General features: G+C 37.9%; 2 protein-coding genes across 3 annotated transcripts; both read left to right on the forward strand.

Annotated features, from left to right (window-relative positions):
• Positions 1–253: 253 nt before the first annotated feature.
• LOC124063944 (adhesion G-protein coupled receptor G1-like) lies at positions 254–9,236 on the forward strand. Of its 2 annotated transcripts, XM_046398148.1 has the most exons (14): positions 254–385; positions 875–1,008; positions 1,101–1,164; positions 1,376–1,517; positions 1,968–2,090; positions 3,608–3,733; positions 3,867–3,912; positions 4,236–4,330; positions 5,736–5,851; positions 6,303–6,571; positions 6,684–6,780; positions 7,027–7,156; positions 7,666–7,822; positions 8,547–9,236. In XM_046398148.1, exons 2-14 carry the CDS (start codon positions 876–878, stop codon positions 8,639–8,641), a joined length of 1,593 nt encoding a protein of 530 aa, XP_046254104.1. In that variant the 5' UTR covers positions 254–385; position 875; the 3' UTR covers positions 8,642–9,236. The 2 variants fall into 2 exon arrangements, with proteins under 2 accessions (XP_046254104.1, XP_046254176.1); XM_046398220.1 differs by lacking the exon at positions 254–385 and having other exon boundaries at positions 408–1,008.
• Positions 9,237–12,541: 3,305 nt separating this feature from the next.
• LOC124064115 (adhesion G-protein coupled receptor G1-like) lies at positions 12,542–21,497 on the forward strand. The gene is made up of 12 exons (XM_046398293.1): positions 12,542–12,682; positions 12,983–13,037; positions 13,831–13,918; positions 14,179–14,310; positions 15,300–15,455; positions 15,541–15,595; positions 15,696–15,787; positions 16,437–16,555; positions 18,466–18,746; positions 19,558–19,660; positions 19,796–20,118; positions 20,208–21,497. The coding sequence occupies exons 1-12, from the start codon at positions 12,625–12,627 to the stop codon at positions 20,321–20,323; spliced, it is 1,578 nt and encodes a 525-aa protein (XP_046254249.1). The 5' UTR covers positions 12,542–12,624; the 3' UTR covers positions 20,324–21,497.
• Positions 21,498–22,544: the final 1,047 nt, after the last annotated feature.

Consider the following 22,544-nt stretch of genomic DNA (forward strand, 5'->3'; position numbering starts at 1 on the left):
GTTTCAAGTTTAATAGGGAATAACTTGGGTAAAAACTACAAGCAAATAAAATATACAAGTTGAAGGATTATTCGCTTCCACTCAACTCTGAACTCAGAGTTTCATTGGACTTTTTTGATGCGTTGTTCCCCTCTGCTGGTGGGAGCAGTGAAATGCATCCTTAAGCCAAGTGGCTACAGTGGCAAGAGACACAGAGGATGTTTTTAGCTTCCTGTCTGTTGCTGCTTCCTCTGCCTTGTTATTTTTGTTCAACTTCTTATGAAGCTGTTTGATTTCAGCACTTCACATTTCCTCACTTGTTTTTTTTTTTTTCATGCTGTCACTCCTGCGGAACTCGCACCGTATTCTTGAAATAACTGTTACAGGAACTCAGCGAGTTAAAAAGGTAGGTTATATTTTGACTCTCTTAAGCTCACAGCTACCTAATTCAGCTATCTATATTGATAATTATCTATTATCTACATTAGATACTAAGTCTGAGGGATATTCTTTTTCTTTGCTCTTTTCATTTTATATAGGGATAAAGCACAATACATATATTGTATCAGAGGCCACCACTAATGCACAGGTTAAAGATGAAAAGAATCAGGGATAACTCTACACCTTGTAAAAAAAAACCAAAAATCAACAACAATGATAATAATAAAAAACAGGCAAACCAAAGATAGACAAACCAAAACCAAACATCATATAAAAAAAGGAAATGTGTGGTAGGGTGACTGTTTTGTAATTCCACCTGTGTCTATGTTTAGGGCTTAAATACTTTATTTCAATATAAAGGTCAGATTTACGTAATGTCTTTTTAAATTTAGGACACATGTCTCTTGATAAAGAACAGACATTTTATTCCAAGTAAATTCTTTTCACTTAACAGGATGAAGTGGTGGTTCCTCTGTTGGCTCGTCCTATCTGTGGACTCTTGTAAGACCAAAAATGAAATGGAGAACCAAGATGAAAAACAAAAATCAAAGCATCAATATCCACGTCAGCAGAAAACACCAGCTTCAGGTTAGTGTCACAAAAACTGTGAGCTTTAATATAATTTTTTGCAACTATATTGTATATCTTGAATATCCATAAATCATTCATTTATTCTACAGTGACCAAATGTATGGAAGATGTGAGCAGTATTTTGAAAAATGGGAACCGCCGCAAAGCCATTGAGTAAACGCTTTAATTCTATATGCAGTTTGACTACCATTGTGATTTTTACATTTGTGTGAGCATCTGTGTTTGTGTGTGTTTAAAAGTAATATTAAAAAAGACTTTAGACTTTAAAGTTAAGGCATTCTGTGGGCTAGAATTAATGACAGGCTTTAAAGGAAACAACAGTAAATCCGAATAATTTATTTTCATAACTTTCTTTTTCCACAAGAGCCATGCAGAGCCTAGAACAATTTTTAGAGGAAGCAGAGGTGACAGAGGCTGAATCCTTGTTTGTCAACAATATAGTGGCCTTCCTGCATAAACCCGAAGGGCCCTTCGAAGGCCTTGACATTTATGCAAATGATATTGAGGTGAGAATGTTTAGTCTAAACTGGATACTAATCAATATCAGTGATGTGTTTAACTAACTGGCTAGTTATAAATTACTAGCAACTATGTTAGCAATGTAAACCACTTTGGTCCAGACTGAAATAAATTGACATTCATACATCCCAGACTGTTGGCCTTTAGTGAAATGTTTTTGACAACAACTAAATGTATTGCTATGAAATTTGGTACAGTTGTTCATAACAAGCAGACCATGTATCCTAATGACTTCGGTCATCCTCTGACATGTTCTCTAGGGCCATCAATAGGTCAAAGTTATGTGATATATGTCCATCCATATCTACCTTTTCAAAGAAAGGACATGATAAAATGCTTTGTGGCTAAATGCAAATGCAGTTCGGAGAATTGTTCTGTTGCTCATATTTATACGGAATGTTCCTCTTTCTGTTTTTGGCTCTGTGCCTCTGATACAGGCAATGTCACACCACACTGCTCCCACTGACAGCAAAGTGAATGTTCGACTGCCGAGAGAGCTGGATGCTGAATCGGGCAACACGATTGTGTTCTGCATGCTTACCTTGCCTGAACCAAATGTGGTCAGAGACTACACTTCTTTTTTAAAATTCTGTAGAAGAAAATCTGAAGAGTTATTGTTCAAAAGACTGATTCATTTTCATTTAAATGGTATTACAAGGGAGAGGAAAAATATTTTTTAATATTTTTTTTTTATTATTTTGGGGTGAACTGTTCCTTTAAATTAAAGGGCCGTGTGTTGCATGTTTAAGCACCAAGTAAACTCTATTGTTTTGTTTGTTTTTTTGCTTGTTTTTTTTTGTTTGTTTTTTTTTTTTTTTTTAGTTTATTCAGTTTTTCCAATTCGCTCTGACTTCTATGTGTCTTTGAAACCATTTTATTCATTTGCTTACCCACAGAGATAAGTTCTTGCCATTTGGCATTTACTTGAAAAGTTGCCTGTGTTAGATAACACAGTATCTTAAACCAAGCTTATACATTAGATGTTATCAGAAGGAGTAGTAACTTAAAATTGTTTTCAAAATTTCTATTCATTTTAGTACACTCTTAATATCGTCATAACAGACTGCCAGTAATTCACAGTGAGCTTGACTTTGTCTCCTGTCGGTTGAAAACGAGGGCAGTTTTGAAATGAGTGGTTTCCTGTTTTCTGTAATTCTGTTAATTTTGTTTTGGTCTTTTGACCTAAATAGCCGTAGTTCTCCACAACTTTAAATTTACATTCTTTGTCTTAAAGCAATTAAAGGAAAAATCCACCCGGTGGTGCTTTTAGGGATAATTTTGTTGCATGAGCTTCTCTCCACCGTCTACATGATTTTGTAAATGGAGGGGGGGTATCATACAAGAGTGAGGTTTGGGCTGGACTGAAAAGAGGAAATCTGCCTTCATACTAACCACAGCTGCTAATTGTAACCACAGGGGAACAAATGGTGTGAGACAAGGCATAGGTTAATTCTTTTCAACATTTGAAAGTCACCATTTAACATTCTATTTATTTATCATTATATAACACATAATGATTATATATGTATACACACACATACACACACGGACAGAACAGAACAGAAAGAAATACAGAATTATGTAGTCAACAAAAACATGTTAAATAACCTAGAATATATGGAGAGAGAGAGAGAGAGAGAGAGAGAGAGAGAGAGATGACATACACAAACAACACCTAGAGATGTGTCCTATTTAGTTAGTATCTCACTATCAAAATGTAAAGTTCACACGTTCAGGCAGAAATAAGTCCCCAAAAGAGGCGGAGATATCATTGCAGATACAATATAGTAAGCAACTGTAATTGTTTTTGTGAATTAGAAGTAGTTGCTCTTTTGCTCCTCAACATTATTGACTGTAATAACATGCAAAATCTAGGAAACTTGTAAGGCAGTGGGCACACAAATAACAGTCGCAACATTTGAATAAAATGTGAATGACTGATAATATCAAGCAGTGTAAGAGGATCAATGGGTGGCTTTTTCCTTTACTAAATGTACCTCAAGATAAGGTAAACAAATTTTACACAATAACTGTGTTGGATTAACTGTCAAACTAATCAGTTTCTGTTGTACTGTAGACCGCATCGGAAGTCTCAGAAAACTTATACGAGAACAGACTGGTTGGCCTGAGTGTACAGGGCAAGAGAATTTCAGGACTACAGGAGCGTGTCAACATCACAATCAATCTCAATAAAGGCATAAATGTAACTACAACTTCAGTCCACATAATATTCAACATAACCTCAAATTTGCAGAATTATACCTTATTAGACAAAATCACAAATACATTAAAACAATATGAACCTAATTTAAACCTGATATACTGCTGTGTCATAGGATACCCAAGAACCCAGGTGTGTGTTCCTTAATTTTTCAACACAAGGTGAGTAACTGTCACATCCATCCATCCATTTTCTATACCACTTATCCGTCAGGGTTGCAGGGGAGCTGGAGCCTATCCCAGCTGACTACGGGCGAGAGGCGGGGTTCACCCTGGACTGGTCGCCAGTCAGTCGCAGGGCCAACACACAAAGACAAACAACCACACACTCTCACACTCACACCTAGGGGCAATTTAGATGATGACCAGTTGGATTAATTGTGTTTTCACACGCAACCAACAAAGTGAGCTGATGCAATTCAAATGTGACCGAATCAGTGGTTTATCTGTAATAATGCATAATGGTTGTCTGTTGGCCTTACCAGAGTACAGTACAAGCGGCTGCCAGACCCTGTGGACACGCGGTCAGAGTCACATCACCTGCTCCTGTGACCACCTCACATACTTTGGTGTGCTCATGGTAGGCTGGGCCTTTTTCATCATAAGAAGCAGAGCTATAGAGAAACAATCACGACAAATCAATCACTTTTCTTGAGACTGCATTTTCAGTAAAACAACACCTGACTGCTTTTAGATATTCTGTGATGGTCCATAAAAGCTTGCCTAGAAAGAAATAGATATTTATATCATACAAATACAGTACAAATATTCAGTTCAATTCAAATATTCAGTGCAGAGAAACCCTTTACTCGTTAATACGGCTTTATTGTGAAACAGTTGTAGAAATGTGTTAACTCACTGACTTGCAAAGATCGTAAGATATTGTTACCTTTTCTCGAGTTGCACTTGGCCAAAGCCTTACTGATTATTTTGACGTTAAACTTAAGAAGAAAAGAAGAAAAAAAACTTAAGTTGTATGGCTGTTATGAGACGTACAGTTGTTGTTCTCAAAGTTATTGTGCAGCTCCTGAGTCAAGTGAGACACCTAGTTTTGAAATTTGGTATACTGGTCTAAATATTTAACTGTTTTGAAAATTTTTACATCAGCTCAATCCTACAGTGAACCAGCATACACAAAACCAAAACCTTGAAACTGAAGTGACAAAATGGAATTCAGCCATCATTCTTTTCATCATTTACATCAGCTTTTCCTCCTGTGACATGACAAAATGTCTTCTGTGAAAAGTGCCTTTTGAATTAATATAAACTGCAAACTAAAAGTGTGAATAGATGAATTTACCACACTTCATAAAATACATCCAGCCAGTGTAGATATTACAAACAGTAGCTATCAGCCTCTTTACTTTGACTTCATAACATACTTTAGCATAAAGCCTATGACTGCTATGACTTCTCAAACATTTCCCCCATGGCATTGTTATGAAGTTCGATACTGTGCATCGCTGTGTGAAATCTTGCATCATTGTCTACTGTAGTTTCATTCTTGTTGCTGCCACTAAATGGTATAAAATGTAATAATAATAAAAAAAAATCAATAATCTACAGTGACTTGAAGTAAAATATGGCAATACCACAATGGAAATATGCATGTAAAGTTATCAGTAGTAGCATTCTCAGTTAAATGTTTAGGTATATTGAAGTATACCTATCAAAGATAGAAGTAGTTATCATGCACAAGACTATGCAGGCTTTATTTATTATTAGATTATTGTTATTAATGTATTAAAATACTGATTAATTTACATACAGGTATATAAGATATATACGCTGGTGAGAGGAGAGCTAATTTAAACCACACTGTACACGTTTGGCTTTAATTTGTAACAGTGCATCATCATTTTGAAAGTTTGTCATACTTGTATGTTTTGTAAGTCCTAATCTGCTTCACCTGTAACTCTGTGTATCAACTAAATGTAATGCAAAAAAAAAAAAAAAAGACAGGATTTATCCCTCTTCATCCACAGGTTACTGTCCCCCTCTCATCTATAGACCGGGAGACTCTTTCATACATCACGCTGACTGGGTGCAGTCTTTCTCTTTTTGCCCTAGTCCTGACTGTTCTGCTGTTCATCATGAATAAGTAATTTAGTCTTCCATGGTGGAGGACTTTCCTCTTAGCTTTAATTGTCCTTCTCTCCTAAACTTATCCTCCCCTCTCACATATTTTCAGGTGCTGCAGCATTTTTCTGTTCTTGCTCCTCCTGTTCGTGAGCTGCAGCTCTCTTATCCCTCTCTTGTTTGACTTGTACTTGCTGTGCTTTCGTAACGTCTTTGTCCATTTGTTGCCTGTTTTGTTTCTTTCCTTTGCATTACCTTGAAATTCAATGTGCACTCCTTTCATTCTTACCACATGCTCTCTGTCCTGCCTATAGTGAATGAACATCCCTCCTTCCTTCCTTATTGTCTTTCTCTCATCCATCCTTCCTTCCTTCCTCCTCCTCAAACGGCTTCATTTTATTGTTAGCATGATATGATCATGAAATCAACACATAATAACACTTACCACAGATTAATTCTCCCCTGTCTGACAGAAAAGTCAGGGCAGATGTCTCTATGAAGGTCCACATCAACCTCGCCGTTGCCCTGATCCTCCTCAATGTGCACTTCCTCTCAAGTCACGCAGTAGCAGCACTGTCCTCCACAGGACTTTGCATTTACGTGGCCCTTTCCCTTCACTATTCCCTGCTGGCCACTTTCAGCTGGATGGCCCTTGAGGGGTTCCACCTCTATCTTCTGTTAGTCAGAGTCTTCAACATTTATGTCAGGAGATACTTGCTCAAACTCAGCGTTGTGGGATGGGGTGAGTAGAGTTACCAAAGCCAACCAAACCAAGTTGCTTCAGACAACAGCCTTTGGAGTGTTTGAATCCTGACGTGAACTGATCAGTCCCTTGCTTCATCTTTGTGTTTCAGGTTTTCCTGCAGTCATTGTGTCCCTAGTTGCAATCATAGACAGAAACACATATGGACCTGTCCCTCTGGACTCATCTAACCCCAACAGCACTGTAATGTAAGGGAGAAGCAGGAGCAAATTTGCAAGCATGTACAATTTAGACTGTGTATCTGTGTATCTGAATGCTTTTTTTTCTTTCTTGTGGTGAACAAACCCCATTCACAGTTGGGATATATTGCTATTTTGCTAATGGACAGAAAACCGAGACTATTTAGTCACGTGAATTAACATTTTCATGACAGGATTCACACTTCACTTTGCAGCCTGAGATTAAATTCTTATGTTTGCTCCTTCTCTTTCTAGATGCTATATAGGCAACTACACAGTGAAGATCGTGGCCACAGTGGGAGTGTTCAGCTTGGTGTTCGTTTTTAACGTGATCATGCTAGGGGTGACAACCAGACGTGTTATGAGTCTCCGCCAGAGCAAAAAGGTAGGAGCGAATACTTTAAAATTTCACTATGTATTTGTGGCACATTTGTCAATATTCACAGCTTCTGCAGGGGCCAGTGGCCTAAGGGCTGAGTGCCACGGACATGGTAGACAAGTTGGAGCAGTAGTAGATTATATTGTTGATCTTTTTGTCAAAGTCATTGCTAATAAGGAAAACATAGATTATCGCTGATTTTATGTGTTGCTTTTACCATCTGATATTCAAAGGATTGATATCTAGTCCCTTAGTTTAATATGTACTCATTCAATTCATAGTGTTTTATATACATAAAGTCTGCTGAATTGAAACATGGTCTCTCACTGAAGGGATTCAAATGTTAATGCCAAAACTGATAAAATCTAATTCCACTCTAATTCAAGGCTATTGCAGTTCTCAAAAGAAGTTTTGGTGAAATTTCGGAGTCTGGTTTCTTACTGTCCTTGCCCATTGTAGGACTTGCTAATGTCCTATGTTATATGTTATGTCGCATGTTATACTGTGTTTTGCAGTTTGGGCAAAGGGACTATAACAGAGCAAAGCAAGACATCTGTACCCTACTGGGAGTCAACACTCTGCTTGGCATAATGTGGGGCCTAATCTTCTTCTCATTTGGCTACCTGACCACTGTGGGCCTCTATCCCTTCTGCATCCTCAACTCACTGCAAGGTCTGCACAACCTGCTTCATTTCTATCCTGTGGTTATATTAGCATAAATGTGAAAGGAATGGTTCTATGAGGCATATAAAATACATATGATGGGGTAATTTATGGGCATTGGTTGTATATTTCAGTCCCAGCTATTATCATTGTAGATGCAAAGTTCAACACTTGTAATGGTGATGAATTTATCAGGATATAGTTAAGATGGGGCACAATAAAGTGTAACTTCCATAATTACTGAAAGCTGAAAGGTCTTCACATGGCTACATGTTTATGTCCAGTCTAACTTGATTAAGTAACTGTAACCAGTAACTGTAACTGTAATCCTTTGTCAGTGTCTGACCAGGCCAACTTGGGAATCTCACACTATGAAAGTGGAATGAACACACCCATCTGTAAAGCGAATAGCTTCCCATATCACCATAAATAGTCAAAATCTATAGATTTAACAAAGACACAGACTAAGGAATTTATTCTACTCGCAAATAAGATTAATCAAATGTCAAATGTCAGAACAGAATATTAGACAATAAGAGACTTGCTTATCAAAAAATAATTGGTGCATAATATTAAAATACATACCTTTATGTGCAGTTGATATTGACATGTATATTGATAAATAGTGATGTGACACAGATTGTTTGTCAGTTTTGTTTGCATGGTTAGCATGGTTCTCTCTTCTTGTACTATTTTTAACATTTATTTTTTCTCTTTCTGTTTTACTATTCAGGTTTTTTCATCTTCCTGTGGTTTCTTATGTCTTCAATAAAAATTTCAAACTCAGCTCCAAAGACAAGTAGTGAAACGCGTAGCACCAACAGCTGAACTACAAGCCACAAAGGGATTTTTCTCTTTTGTGTGTGTGCATGTTGAGATGATTTACACAGGACTACTGTAAAGTTTGCCAATATTATTTCTGCCTAACAATGTAGTACAACTCATTGTTTTTGTGCTATTTTAAGTAAGTTTTGTCCTTAATCTGGTGTGCTTACAAAAACTTTGTGATGAGGGGTTTATCTATCCTCTTTACCGAGCAATTCCTCTTGCTCATCCATTCTGTGCACAGCTGCACAAACATGTTAGATCATGCAAAGGTGAGGTGGCTCCAAGTCTTGACCTGGCCTCTGAGTCGAGAGATCAGACAAGGCCAGGAAAAGACAGAGGAAAGAGACAGTGACTGCTTTACTTCAAAAACTGAAACGCCATTGAGAAAATGTTATTTATGTGTGTTAACCATCAGAAACACCAACCCGACGTGAAAGAACTTTCGACAATGAAGACTGACTGGTTTCTAAAAGACCTCTTCGGACAGTTTTTGAAGGATTTATTTTTTCAACTTTTAATTTATGCCTTTTTTATGCCATTTTTGTTTCTCATGCGAAATAAAACTAAATAGATCATTTAGATCTATTGAAAGACAGCAGAATTTTTCTTTTCTTTTTCTATGAGTCCAATTCCAAACATTTCAAGAAAAAACTCATACATTTACATTTAGTAAATCATGTGAGAGAAGTATTTAGGGATGGGTAATATGAGAAATTAAAGTCACAAATAAGTTTGCAAAATAGTGTCTTTTGAGAATCTAGAAGTCAGTCTATAAAGTCATCTACATTCATGGTTTTTGCATTAATTTGGCCAAGATCATTTAGTCTGTATGGGATAGTTAGAAAGAACATTTTGCACTAATCTTACAGTCTTTACCACTACAACAGGTGTTAGGAACCTGCAAAAAGTGACAAATGAACAGTGTAGAAACATGTACAAATACTAAATAAATAAACAGCAGTTTAATGTCAAATCATGATTTGTGTTAAGATCTTACAGCTATAAGAAAAAAAGAACTCTAAACTATAGATACCTAGTTTGTCAAAGTAAAACTTACATATGATTTAAATGTCCCCCAGAGAAAGATAGATATGTCAAAAAAAGAATCAGAAGTCAGAATAATCTCAAGAAATGAATTTTGACAGCATTTTGAATATTGCATGTAGTGGGAAATAGATCCTTCTTAAACATCAATTTTTAACATATGGAAAAATAATTTATTGCAAAAGAATTACAGACATCTCTACATTGTGTCAATGAAGTACACACGTCCTCAAAATTTTGTCTTGGCTTAGGGTTAGTAGTAGTTAATTATAGTGGGATGTCATCTGTTGGGAACCAGGTCCCAGCACCAGGACTGAGAAACACTGGATTAGAGATACATGATTTTACTGAAAAAATTGAATTTAGTAGGTTTTAAATCATTGTGGTCTGGGTTGTTCTGCTAATGGACCCTCATGTATCATGAGGGTGTCGCAGCTTACCAGTGAAGGTGGTGAGTGTACAAACATGTACAAATAACAGCAGTTTCGTGTCAAATCATAAAACTGCGTGATGCAGAGTGAACGTCTTATATCTGCTCATTGTGTTGGATCAGTTAAAGACATGACTTCACTCTGCTGATGAAACCTTCTGTATCTCTCATTTGTCTTCCTCCTCTTACTTTTTTCATGTTTCTACTCTTTCTCTTTCTTTGTAATTTTCAAAATGCCAACTCACTGTTGTGCAGTGACTCAGTTAGCAGTTAGCAGCTATAATTTCTTCTTGTCCTTGTCATTTTTCTGAAACATTCTCTGCAGTTCTGCTTTGTTCTTCCGTTGCACTTCAAGGTTTTGAGGAAGCACATCAGGATTGGCACATCCACATACATTGTTCTGCCTTCTGCTTTTGTGAGAAGTGTGTTTTCACTTCCCTACCTTTGTAGTGGCCGACACCTTGGTGCTGCCTTTGAGCTTTCAGGAGAACTTGGGACTGACCCTTCCTGAAAATCTCTGCTTGAAATCTCTGACAGGGCTGGAGACCAAGCAATGGATGGAAAAAATGTATGGATGCTTTAGTGTACCATCATGGCATCATTTAAATCTACTCACAGGAGCCCCTTTTAATAGAACGGAAAACATCTAGCACTGAGCACATATAATGCTAAGTCATTGTCAGGGAAAAATGTATTGCTAATTTTCTGAGTCAAAAAAGCAACTTTACTGGTCATGACTGAAGGCAGGAAGTCGCACCATCTGTATAACAGGAATTGGCACCTAGAGGTGCGATTTAAATGAAAATTTACTGCCATACTAGGTGCAGTGTGACACAGTGATCTTTGTTAATCAGATAATATAAAGGAATAAAGTCTTTGATTTTCACAATCAAGTCTTTAGACTTCTTAGCTGGCAGATATCTCAGGAATAGGATTCTGAGGTCTGTGGTGAGGAAGACGAGAGTAGTTGACCCAGAGAGGGAACCCACTACGAGAATGGAGAGAATGGTGTTGATCAGAGGTCGAAGTGCAGTGGAGAACAGGTGAAGGCTGTAAACCGAACCTGAGGCGTACATGGAAACAGTGAATTACCACAGAGCAAAAAACAGCAGAGATACAAAGAATGCTAAATACTGAGGTAGCGGGAAGCGGGCCAGGTAGCCATGTCCTGCTGCAGACACACAGACAGGGCCACAGGGAGAAGACAAAGGAGGACAGGTGAAAACAACAGGCAGGGGAAACAGAGGTGAACACTAGGAAAACAAGGGGAAACGTATCCTGACCTTAGTTTGGCTTACTGTAATAAAAACAGTAATGTGTGTGAAGTCAAAATGAATCCTGCGAAGACTGTTCAATAAAGAGGAAATCACAGAATGTAAATACATGCCATTTATGGCAAATTTGCCAAATATAAATAGTTTCAAAAACAGTGTTTGATTTCATAAAAATGTTTTAAATATATGTCTTACATGGTTTTATTGCATCGGTCAAATATGTGATATTTTGAAGACTCATATAAAAAACTATTCACTATGTAAAGATATTGTGGAGTCAAGGTGTCCTGAGTACAGAATGACATTGTATTCTGTGTGTGTTGAAATTGGAATTTCTCTGTTGTTTAAAAAAAATAGATATAAATGAAAAGACAACACGTCTCAAATTTCCAAGTCAAGGAGGATGAAACACCCTCATTTAATTTGTTTATGTGCACAGCTAGGGATTGGATCTAATTATTAAGCAACCAATCGCCTTCTTTGTCTCCTGATTCTAGATACAAGGACTCAATCACAAATCTAAAGTATAGTTCTGTCTGGACAAAGCAGTGTTTGGGTGTGAGCACCACTGGTTCACTAGTAAGATCATACACTAGATGGCAATAACGGCACTTAGATGACAAACAGTAGTAATGTAGAAAACATTATAAGCTGAAGTTCACTAGGTCCACTTGGTGTCACAGTGTTAAGTGTATATAAACCATAGCTTCAATTATTCAGATGAAATACGAAGAATTACATTTTCATTTCTCTATGGGTTCTCCTAACCTTGGAAAATAGTACTTAGTGCAGGTCTTGAGTTTCGCTCTAAGTTGTTTCAGTTGACTTGTTGATCATTATGACCTGACTTTTTTTGGGTTTTTTTTATTTTCCATTGCATCATTTGGAAAACAGTGGGTTTTGAAGACTTCCCCTTTTCTCTAAGCTCTTTTGTCTAATGTTGTCGATTTATATACAGTAAAATCCATGCGATTTCTGTCTATCAGGAAATTTGCCTTTTCTTTTTTCAGTCCACAGTGTGGCATTTTACTCTCTCATGAGTAAATCAAATATATCAGAGCAGCTTAAAAAAAATTAAATTAATATACCCTTTGATTCACTAATATGACTCACTTCCTGATCACAAGAGCTGTCTGCATGTACATGTGAAACTCCCTGCTGCCTTCACCAAGCAGAACCACTCTGTCTGTGAGACTGTGTGTATCTTACGGGAGTTGGTAGAATAAAGAAGCACAATGCGGATTCCTCTTTGTCTCGTCACTCTCATTTGGTTATCTAAGACCCAAGCCAAAGGTGAGTTGATTTCATGTGTTTATTGCGCTTATGTGGTTGTTTGCATATGAAGTGAATACCAGTTTCACAATTAATATACCAAAGGACTTTTGGCCCTCTGCTCTCTGGCTTTAGAGACCCTTTCACAGTCACTTGTGTAACACTAAAAACAACAGAGTGACAAAGACAATCATCTCATATTTCTCTGGTGTGAGAAGAGTCACTTATAGGCTTTATTCTAGTCAACTGTCACTCTTTTATCAGTGTGCCAGTCTTTATATTGCACTGTCTTAGATGCTTTCGTTTTCTTTATCCTACTAGATTACTGTGAACAGGTCATCTCTGAGTGTAAACAAAGTGGCGTCCCCTGGACCAGGTAAGTCATGCAGCGGACACTAAGCTGATGCTGTAGATTTTACAGTCCTCTTCTTGAATTGTTTAACATCTTTCTCCTACACTAGTGTGGTTGTTCCTTGGTGTCAAATGAATAGTTTTGACATTTCCTGTGAGATCCTAACACTACAAACAGTGACTGAGCAAAACATGTTGTTGGAGGAAATGTTCTCAGTTCCACTTTGTCAGTCTTTAAGGGACTAAATGTGTGTGAATGTCTGTTTTTCTGTTCATACCGGAGTGTTTGGAGTTGTTTCAAAGTAGCTTCACCAGCTGAAGGGAAGTGTTTCATCAGCAATAATCAGTAAAATCTCAAAGAAGCTTTACACAGTGGTGCAGTGGTAGGCTCATAAAATTGAACACAGCTGCATGATGTGGAGCACCACAAACAGCTGGTGCCCAATTGCACGTGCTGTGGCACCATTGCATTTATTAAGTTTACGTAATATGCAACAAGTTATGTTGCATTTGTTGTGAAACAGTCAAAAATCTGGTTAAGATTACAATTGTTTTATTAAGTCACATATCTGAAATAAACACATGGGAACTATTTCACCATTTAGAGGCACATGGGGGCCAACAAATTTTCTGGTGTGCAGCATGTATGGCACATACACCACATTTCCTCACCTGGAACGGAAATCTATCCCCCCCTTGAGTCCATCAATGCAGTAGTGCCATTATAACTATAGAACTATTAAACATGTAGTTATATGTAGTTTAAGTACATGTTTATATTGCTGAAATGATGAAATGTGTGAAATATGTTTTGGCAGTTGTTATGAGGACAGAATTGTAACCTGTCAACCAAGAAGCCGTTTTTCAACAAACTTTATTCGTATGATGGTGAACTCATCGCAAGAGGTGAGGTCATATTTTGGGTGACTGGCTCCTACTTCTTTTCTCATCTGGTTTTCTTAAGTTTTGTATGAAATTCATTAACAATGAGCAAAACCAGAGAAAAATAGTTACAAAATGGATCAATTAAAATAATCCTCAACAAGTTAATTTTCTATAAAATGTGTTTTGTTTGCCATATCGAATACATGTTTTCCTTGCTGCATGATCTAACATATCTTTTTCATGTGTTTGTGTACATGTTTCGTTTTTTGTTTTTTTTTTAGGCTGAAGTGAGGCTCGGTTTAAATCATAGTGTCCGCATCCCGTCGTCAGCTCTCCAAAGAAGCAGAGGAGGAGCTGGATCTGAGGAGGAGGTACTGCTGGTGGCCACTGTGATCAGCAGCTCTCTGTTCGAGGTCAGTAATTCTGGTGGTACAAAATTTGAGATATGATACTTTTATGGGTGAGAGTAGTTAATCCCTCCTGGACTACCCTTATAAATTCAGAGAGAAAAATCTCACTGGACATGTAGATAAAGGGAAGCAGTTGAATTTTTAGCCTTTGGGAATCTGTGCATAAGTGACTGCAATTCATGGGGATGTATAAGGACGAGGACCGCAATATTTTTGTACATTATAAATGGCTTCTAATATAAATCAGCTCCTGATGTATAATAATACAAGGAAGAGCTTTCTCTTCATGCTGATTTGCATTGATTTCCATATGCTCACAGTCACCGACTGTGTATTATGAAAATCAAGGACATGTTGCACATTTCAAGTGGTGGATGAAGTACTAAGGTTGTTTATTTCAATATAAGTAGAAATACTACAGAGGAATTCTCTGTTACAGGCAAAAGTCTTGCTTTCAAAATCACACACGCACAAAAGTATTAAAAATACACTCAAAGTACAAAAAGTAAAAGCATTCATCATACAGAATGGACAATTTCAGAATGTTATTTATGATATTTCTTGATCATAAAAATTTGTGCAGTGTTCATCGCTTTAACGTTTCAGCTGATCAAGCTCATTTTAACTGCTTCATTGATGGTTATCTTAATATATAATAATACATTTATTACTTGATTTTGATTTTGTGTTACTAATCTTTATCTGCCGAGTGGCTAATATAGTGACTACAAAATTCTCAAATGTAAATTTATGTGAACGTAAACAGTATACAGTATATTTGCCACAAAAAATTTCCCTCCAAAATGTATGGGGTTAGAAGAAACATAGTATTTAATGAAAATACTCAAGTACAGGTACCTCTCAACTGTACATAAGTACTGTACTTGAGTAAACGTACATACTTACTTTCCACCACTGCATGTTATGTTAATTAACCTCACCCCAACATTAAAGTCAGATGTTCCTGCTGACGCTTCTGTTGGTCATTGCAGCTGAGTCCTCATGTGGGAAGAGGAAGAGGAATAGCACACATGCCAGTCTGGCAAAACGCTGTCATGGGAGAGTCTGTCCTGGTAGTGAGGGCAGGGCACTATCCTGTCAGAGATCTCGCACAACCAATAAAGTTAACCTTCAAACCTAGCAAACAGGTAAAATGATCAACCAACCACTCGCATTATACTTGGAAAATGTAACAGCTGCATCTGCTCTAATTTTGAGTATGCTTTTGTTCAGGTGAAACATGGAACTTGCGTGTTTTGGCAGGAATCAAATCTGGATGATGGGACAGGTGGGTCACATCCAACACGCCAGCCTACAGTACTTTTACTCTAAAATAAAAAGAAGAACTCTGATTCATTAATTATGTGTATATGTATGTGAATTTTTAGGTCATTGGAGCTCGTATGGCTGTAATACAAGCTGCACTGACACTGAAGTTAGCTGTAGCTGCAACCACCTGAGCTTCTTTGCTGTGCTTGTGGTAAAATGACAACATCTATCTCTAAAAAGTTTTCTCTGTCTTGTATCACCCACATGCTAAGCAATGCTACGATAACAAATTTTCCACAATCTTACTTAAAACAGTGGGGTTTTGAGTCTGTTTGAAAGTTTTTCTGAATTCACAATTAGAAATCATTGGGTGTTTGTAATTGCATCGCCCTTCCCTAAGTATCAGGATAGAGTACTGACATTTTGAATTGAATGGTAAATGTATCACGCATACACCACAGCAGATACATAATACATGGCTGTAGGTCTGTTTTTCCTAGCCTTTCCAAATCAAAACACAAGAGCTAAAGTAAAATGAGTGGCTTAAGCAGAGTGTTTATCCATTCTTCTGAAGGTCAAAATGTTAGCATACCCAGCTAAATGGGTTAGCCTACAATCTAATATAGTAACAACGCATTGCTTCCAAAGCAAGCAGCATATCACACAAGATTAGTTTCTGGGATTACTACGTACATTGAATAAAAAGCCAGACTAGCACGTTTACTGTGTGTCGTTTCTGTGAGGAAGCTCATGTGTCCTGCCTGGACAGGTGCCTGTCTTATTATGTGTAGAGTACTAGAGTCTACTGAACCTAAAATATATTTTAAGTAGAACTTTTATTGTGTATTTTTCTGTTACAGAACCCTGTATTAACAGTGGAAAAACGCACTGCTGTGACCTTAAGCTATATCACCTACACTGGATCAGCTCTCTCTGTCCTCTTCACAGGCATCAGCTTAATCATCAACATATGTCTACAGTAAGTTTTCTGTTTGACTTGATACAAGAATGATATTAAAACATCATGAAATATCTGTAATGCTTTGTTTGACAAGCAGCACATAGCCTGGCGTGGCCAGATGATCATGCAAATGTATGTCAGGAATCTTTGACTTCCAAAGGGTGTTATTAAGAGGCACAGACCAAAATGCAATTCAGGCTAGTGTATGGACGGGAACTTAATCCTGCAGCTCCACTGTCAGATCAATGCTGCACAGACTCTGGCTCTAAATAATGTCATCAGTGCAAGATGGCAGCGCTCATACAAGGGATATTTAGCTTAACTTTTGTACAGTGGGAGGAGACATGTCGCCCATGCATGTCATTGATCTAGATATCAACCCCTTATTAAATTCACGGGATTCACGGGAGATCTGTCTGAATGAGATTGAGGAAGGAAGTCAGACGTATCTACCAGTCATCTGTTTAGCAGGCTAAGCAATATGACAACACTGTCTGTGTATTACTTTTGGATTTATTACATAGAATAACACTATTTATTTTCTGCAGATGTCAAACCACATATATAGGTTATGAGATTCAGTCATCTTGCTAAAAATATATTTTTTTTGTCATACTGATAAACCATAGCCAATTTAGACAAGATGGATAGGATAGGTGTTTCACTATATTACTATTCAAAGATTTTGTTCTGGACATAGGAGGAGATCGAAATACTGTGTAAATGGGTGTATTACAGTCCAGGGGCAGGGGGGGCAGAAGAGGGAGATACTGGACAGAGTTTAGCATCCTGACAGCCTGGTGGATAAAGCTGTTCAACAGACTTGTGGAACGGGCCCGGAGGCTGTGATACCTTTTTCCTGGGGGCACGAGGCTAGAGGGACTGTGAGGGGTGGGAGATGTCACCAGCGATGCTGATGGCTCTGTGGGCGAAGCTAGTGTGGAAAATGTCAGCAGAGGACACCGATGATCTTGCTTGCTATATTCACAATTCAGTGCAGCTTCAATTGATGCAGTCAGTAAGGACACTCTCAATGGTGCCCAGGTAGAATGAGCACACTATGGGTGGGGGTGCTCAGAGATCAGCGCCCCCAGGAACTTGGTGCTGCTCACCCTCTCCACAGCAGCACCATCAATGGTCATTGGGGAATGCTGTGAATGTCTTCTCCTGAGGTCGTTGTTGTCTTTACTCCACTGGACCAGTTGGCTCACTTCATTCCTGTAGTTGGCCTCTTTGTTGTTAGTGATGAGACAGTTGTGTCGCCTGCAAACTTGACGATGTGGTTGGCACTGTGGGTCGATACGCAGTCATAGCTTGTGTGAACAACTTGTGACAAAACCCACTGTTGCCAACTCAGCTCTGACTCATGAAATACCCACAGTCCATGCATGATTACGTGTACATGTTTATTATTAATACAAGACAAGTTAGTAATGGGGCATAGAAGAAAGCATTAAGGGTTATTTTGTATTTTTGTGAGGCTAGAATGGCATGGTCTATGTCTCAGAAAAGAAGGTTGTTAGTTCCCATATGTGTGTCAGGAGAATTTGTGGTTCAAAAATGCTCAGTTGTTGTACAGACTTCCTATCAGGTCAGAGGTTTAAAAAGGGGAACAAATACCATAATTTCCTTACAAGTACAAATAAATGTATCTGAATGTCATACTAAGATTGTCATACAAACTTGTTTGTCTTGAGCATACCCTTACCTTTAAGCTAAGCCTAAAATCTCCAGTCATTGTGGTACAATAACTGTTCAGCCTGTGCAATGTGAAAAAGAAAGTGTTCATCAGTTGATAAGGTAACATCAGAAGTGTTTGGTTGACATAGAGTCCAAAAAAGGCCATTGGGCTCACATGATTGTGTTGTGGTGGAAATAACTGTACAATCTGGACCACAAAACATGAACATATTCTGTTTCTCTTTCAGACGACGGCGCCCAGAGAAGTCCATCAGTGTGCATACGCAACTAACAGGAGCGCTGCTCTGCCTCCACCTCAGCTTCCTGTTGTGCAGCCTCTTGGTGGGGCTGCTGAGTGAGAACGAGGAGGGCTGGGTTTGCCGGGTTCTTGGTCTCTTTTTACACTGGTCCCTGCTGGCCACCTTCAGTTGGACGGCTCTGGAAGGATTCCATCTTTACCTTCTTTTAGTCAAAGTCTTCAACATCTACGTCAGGAGATACCTGCTAAAACTCAGCTTGGTGGGATGGGGTAAGTGAATTCTCGCTGATATGGTGTTTCTGTCAAATATTTAAGGGTATGATTTTGCTCTCTGATCCTCTGTTAAGTAAAAAAAATTGCCCTGACAAAATTCCCTGCATGAACAGTCAAAAATCCCTTTTCAATTTTGAAACAATGTTCAATGATTTTTTTTTCTTTTTAATGTGAGGACATTAGTGGCTAACAGCCATGTAAATGCTTACATGAAATTATTTGGTCAGTATGCATGGTATGCATCCCATATTCATGTTTTCACACTGTATTGTTCTTTCCCCCCTCGTTTTGATGTTCTGATATCAGTATCTCATGTTGTAGCATGTTTAGAACTACAGGGGTGTCATGATGAAGGATTACCAACTGGGCAAATCAGGCACCAGAGCTGCAGACCCTGAAGGTCCAACATTAGCTGTGTGTCACTTTGTGTGTGGTCATTTTATTTGCTGTAAATTTGTTTGCGACTATTCATTTCAAAGGATCTTTATCAGCACGGAAGACAAACATTTAAATCAAATGTGAAATAAAACCAGTGTGCTTCAGTGACATGGTTGTAATTGTTTTTGGGCAATAATGAGGCTCTGTCACACACAGGAGTACACTACTTATCAGGCTTTTGCTACACACTCAAGGATCATTGGTTTGGATCAGTTCAGTGTTGGTTTTAGTCTGAATGGGATTATGAAAACCATAGAATATTATCAAACTGCAACACATTACTGCAAAGCAGAAGCTTATTTTCACACAGACCGACTGAACCGTCAGGGCTTGTTGAAGTAAATTCTTTCTCTTTCTTGTCTTTCTACAGGTATTCCTACACTGACTGTCATGGTCTGTGGGATTTCAGGTGTTTATGGCAAATACAGTTTGGAACTTAGGGATGACAGCAATCACAATTCAACAGCACAGATGTAAGAGCATTCATTGTTAGGATTTTAAATGTTCAAGCACACAGCAGGTTTGACTTCTTAGCAAAAACATACTGTGATTCTGACTGTGGAATCTAATTTTCTCTCTCTCTTTCTTTCTTTTTTGATAACCTTCAGGTGCTGGATGAGCAGCCAGTTCCCACAGAGGCTTTTAGTCAGCTATATCACCACTGTGGCCTTCCCATGCTTGGTGATACTGTTTAATTTCTGCATGTTGGGACTGGTGGTGTTTAAGCTCTGGGGACTGAGAAGCGATGAACATAGTGAGCACGGCAGTGGCTGGAAGCATATGAAGAAAGAGAATGGGACCAGGGTATGGAAGGACTCTGTCACAGTGCTGGGCCTCAGCTGTGTGCTGGGCTTACCTTGGGGATTAATAAGCACCACCTACATGTCCCTCGCTGGGATCTATGTATTCACTATACTAAACTCTCTGCAGGGTCAGTATGTGTATAATCCTCATGTAAAGTATGCACTGTGATTGTATGATTTGCTGGAAGAACTCACCACCTTTTTTTTTTCTTCTCAGGGTTATTTGTGTTCCTGTGGTCTATGGCTCTGACCTGCAAGTCTCGATCTAACAATAACTCTTCAGTCAGAGACCCTTCCTCTCAGAAAATGATGACTACCAGTTTCAATAACTGATATTCACAGCTAAAACACATGCCTTATCCATTGCCTATATTAGGTCATATGCAGTTAAATAATAATTAAGTAACAAAAACTTGATTTCTCGAAATTTCTTTGAAGATTGCAACCGAAATCGTGCATCATGAACAATAACCTTGTGATCATTTATTGTTGACTTGATTCTGTTTTTTTATGGTTAAAAGGAACAGGGACAATTATCAACAATTTGCTGGTGTGATTATAAAATACAAGCATTTTAGAGCAGCAACTGTTTTACTGTTGTATTACATGTTGAAACCGAAGACAGTGTTTTGATGGCCAAAAGGCACAATTTCACAAAATGGACACAGCATCACATTTGTCTAGTATGACAGCATATAGCATCTGAATTAACATAGTAATACTGTCTTTGTTGCTATGTTAAATAAATCTATCCTACACATTGCAATTTATACACTGACAGAATCTAACATTCTAACATTTTCTGAGCATTCTCACAAAATATATGTTTTGCTAACATGTCAGCTAGGATATGCTAAATTTGACAGTCACAATAGCTCTTCAAACTATTTTTCTTTCTCTCTATAATGTGCTGTGTAGTCCTCAAGATATTTGGTCAAAGTGCTGTGCATCATTTCATTCAATTGAGAGTTACTGGATGGAGGAAAAAAGTTACCTTGCTATTGTTCAGTGATACAAATTAACTTATAAGAGATCACAAAAGAAGAACATGGCAATTCTATGATTACACTGGAATTAATAGATTTTTCACTATTGTAAATGCTGGTAGCACTCTCATGTGGACACAGCTGCTATTACCAGTAATATTTCCATATTTACAGGTTTACATGAGAAACTGACAGCGTGGCTCCTTTCAGTTTGAACCGTTGCCTGTTCGACCTGTTTTGTGGGACATTGCTGCAGATCTTACCATGTTTATCTGTTTCTATCATTGTGTTCTCTGTTCTGTTGATTGTTCATCATTTGTTTTTTCAGTATTTATCTATGTGAGTTTTTGCTTTTGTCTTTTTGTTTAGTGACATGTTGATATTTTAAATCTATTGTCATCATTGTGTGGAAGTGTTCCTGCTTCTGCTGGTGCACATACAACGTTAATGTAACAGTGGCAGATCAGCGCCATCTCTTGGCTATACAAGTTACCACTTTATTCTTGAATAAAAAGATGAAATTACACTGTACCCATCCCGATTATCAAAACATATGAAATAAATGCCGTTAAAGTAAAACCACAAGATAACAACACAAAACTACATTCCATAATAACACTGAAAATTTAAAAAACAACATAAAAACAAGACAACAAAAAAATGTAATGTTGTATTTTTATGTAAATTTCATTACATAGATTAGTAAACACAAATAAAATTAGATATGAGGTACAGTCTATAGCCTGAACATAAACACGATACATTTATAAACAGGTGGATGGATTTAAATACATTTCATCAAATGATTAGAAATCCCCAAACAGGGCAGAAACACAATGGAATATAATGCAGTAGCAAAACAAAAAGAAATACAACCCAAACCCAACTGAAACAGAAAATAAAAATAAAAACTAGGGGAAGGTAGTCTAAACAGTTAGCTAAACGTAAAGCTTTAAACAGTTAAAACTGCAATAGGTCAAAACAAAACAAAACAATAAACAGTTCAAAAGGTTTAAATCAGGGACTGATGGGTAAAATTTTTTAGTGAAGGAGCAGGCAGTGAAGGAGTAGATAATATCTGCAGCATCGACGTCATAAAAGGAGACCAGACCCTCATCATAATCCACTGTGCAATCCACACTGTGCAATGTGGCTTCAGGTGAGTCTCACAGTATGAGGCCAGGCAGATCAGACAGGATTTAAGGGAATTCAGTTTGATCCCAATGCAAGTCACAGGGAACCTCTCCTGGTTTGACTTCCTCTGAGGTTTACTTTACAGTTGACTTCCTGAACTGAGCAGCCAGTTCAGATATGAAAATATTGGCATGCAGCTTGCAAGCTTTTTGCAAACAAGATACTGGCATCTTCTATTGATTCTCCAGCTTTCAGTGATGCAAGTTGTGTCCACACAGTAGCATGAGTGGAACAGAAGAGTAGTGAACACACCCAGGAAGTCAGGGCACAGAAAGTCCTCTGGAGACAGCAGACAGGAGGCAGCTGACATGCTGACAAGACCAAAAGTGAAGATGTAAAATAATGATTTAAATATCAGATTCTTATATTAATGT

The sequence above is a fragment of the Scatophagus argus genome, chromosome 1, assembly GCF_020382885.2.
Source record: "Scatophagus argus isolate fScaArg1 chromosome 1, fScaArg1.pri, whole genome shotgun sequence".
Classification (NCBI taxonomy): Eukaryota; Metazoa; Chordata; class Actinopteri; family Scatophagidae; genus Scatophagus; species Scatophagus argus.

Coding starts and splice junctions, on each gene's coding strand:
- LOC124063944 (XM_046398148.1), top strand. CDS start 876: ATGAAGTGGTGGTTCCTCTGTTGGCTCGTCCTATCTGTGGACTCTTGT. Junction 5,852..6,302: donor CTGCTGTTCATCATGAATAA/GTAATTTAGTCT, acceptor CCTGTCTGACAG/AAAAGTCAGGGCAGATGTCT. Junction 7,157..7,665: donor GTCTCCGCCAGAGCAAAAAG/GTAGGAGCGAAT, acceptor TGTGTTTTGCAG/TTTGGGCAAAGGGACTATAA.
- LOC124064115 (XM_046398293.1), top strand. CDS start 12,625: ATGCGGATTCCTCTTTGTCTCGTCACTCTCATTTGGTTATCTAAGACC. Junction 13,919..14,178: donor TGGTGAACTCATCGCAAGAG/GTGAGGTCATAT, acceptor TTTTTTTTTTAG/GCTGAAGTGAGGCTCGGTTT. Junction 15,596..15,695: donor AAATCTGGATGATGGGACAG/GTGGGTCACATC, acceptor GTGAATTTTTAG/GTCATTGGAGCTCGTATGGC.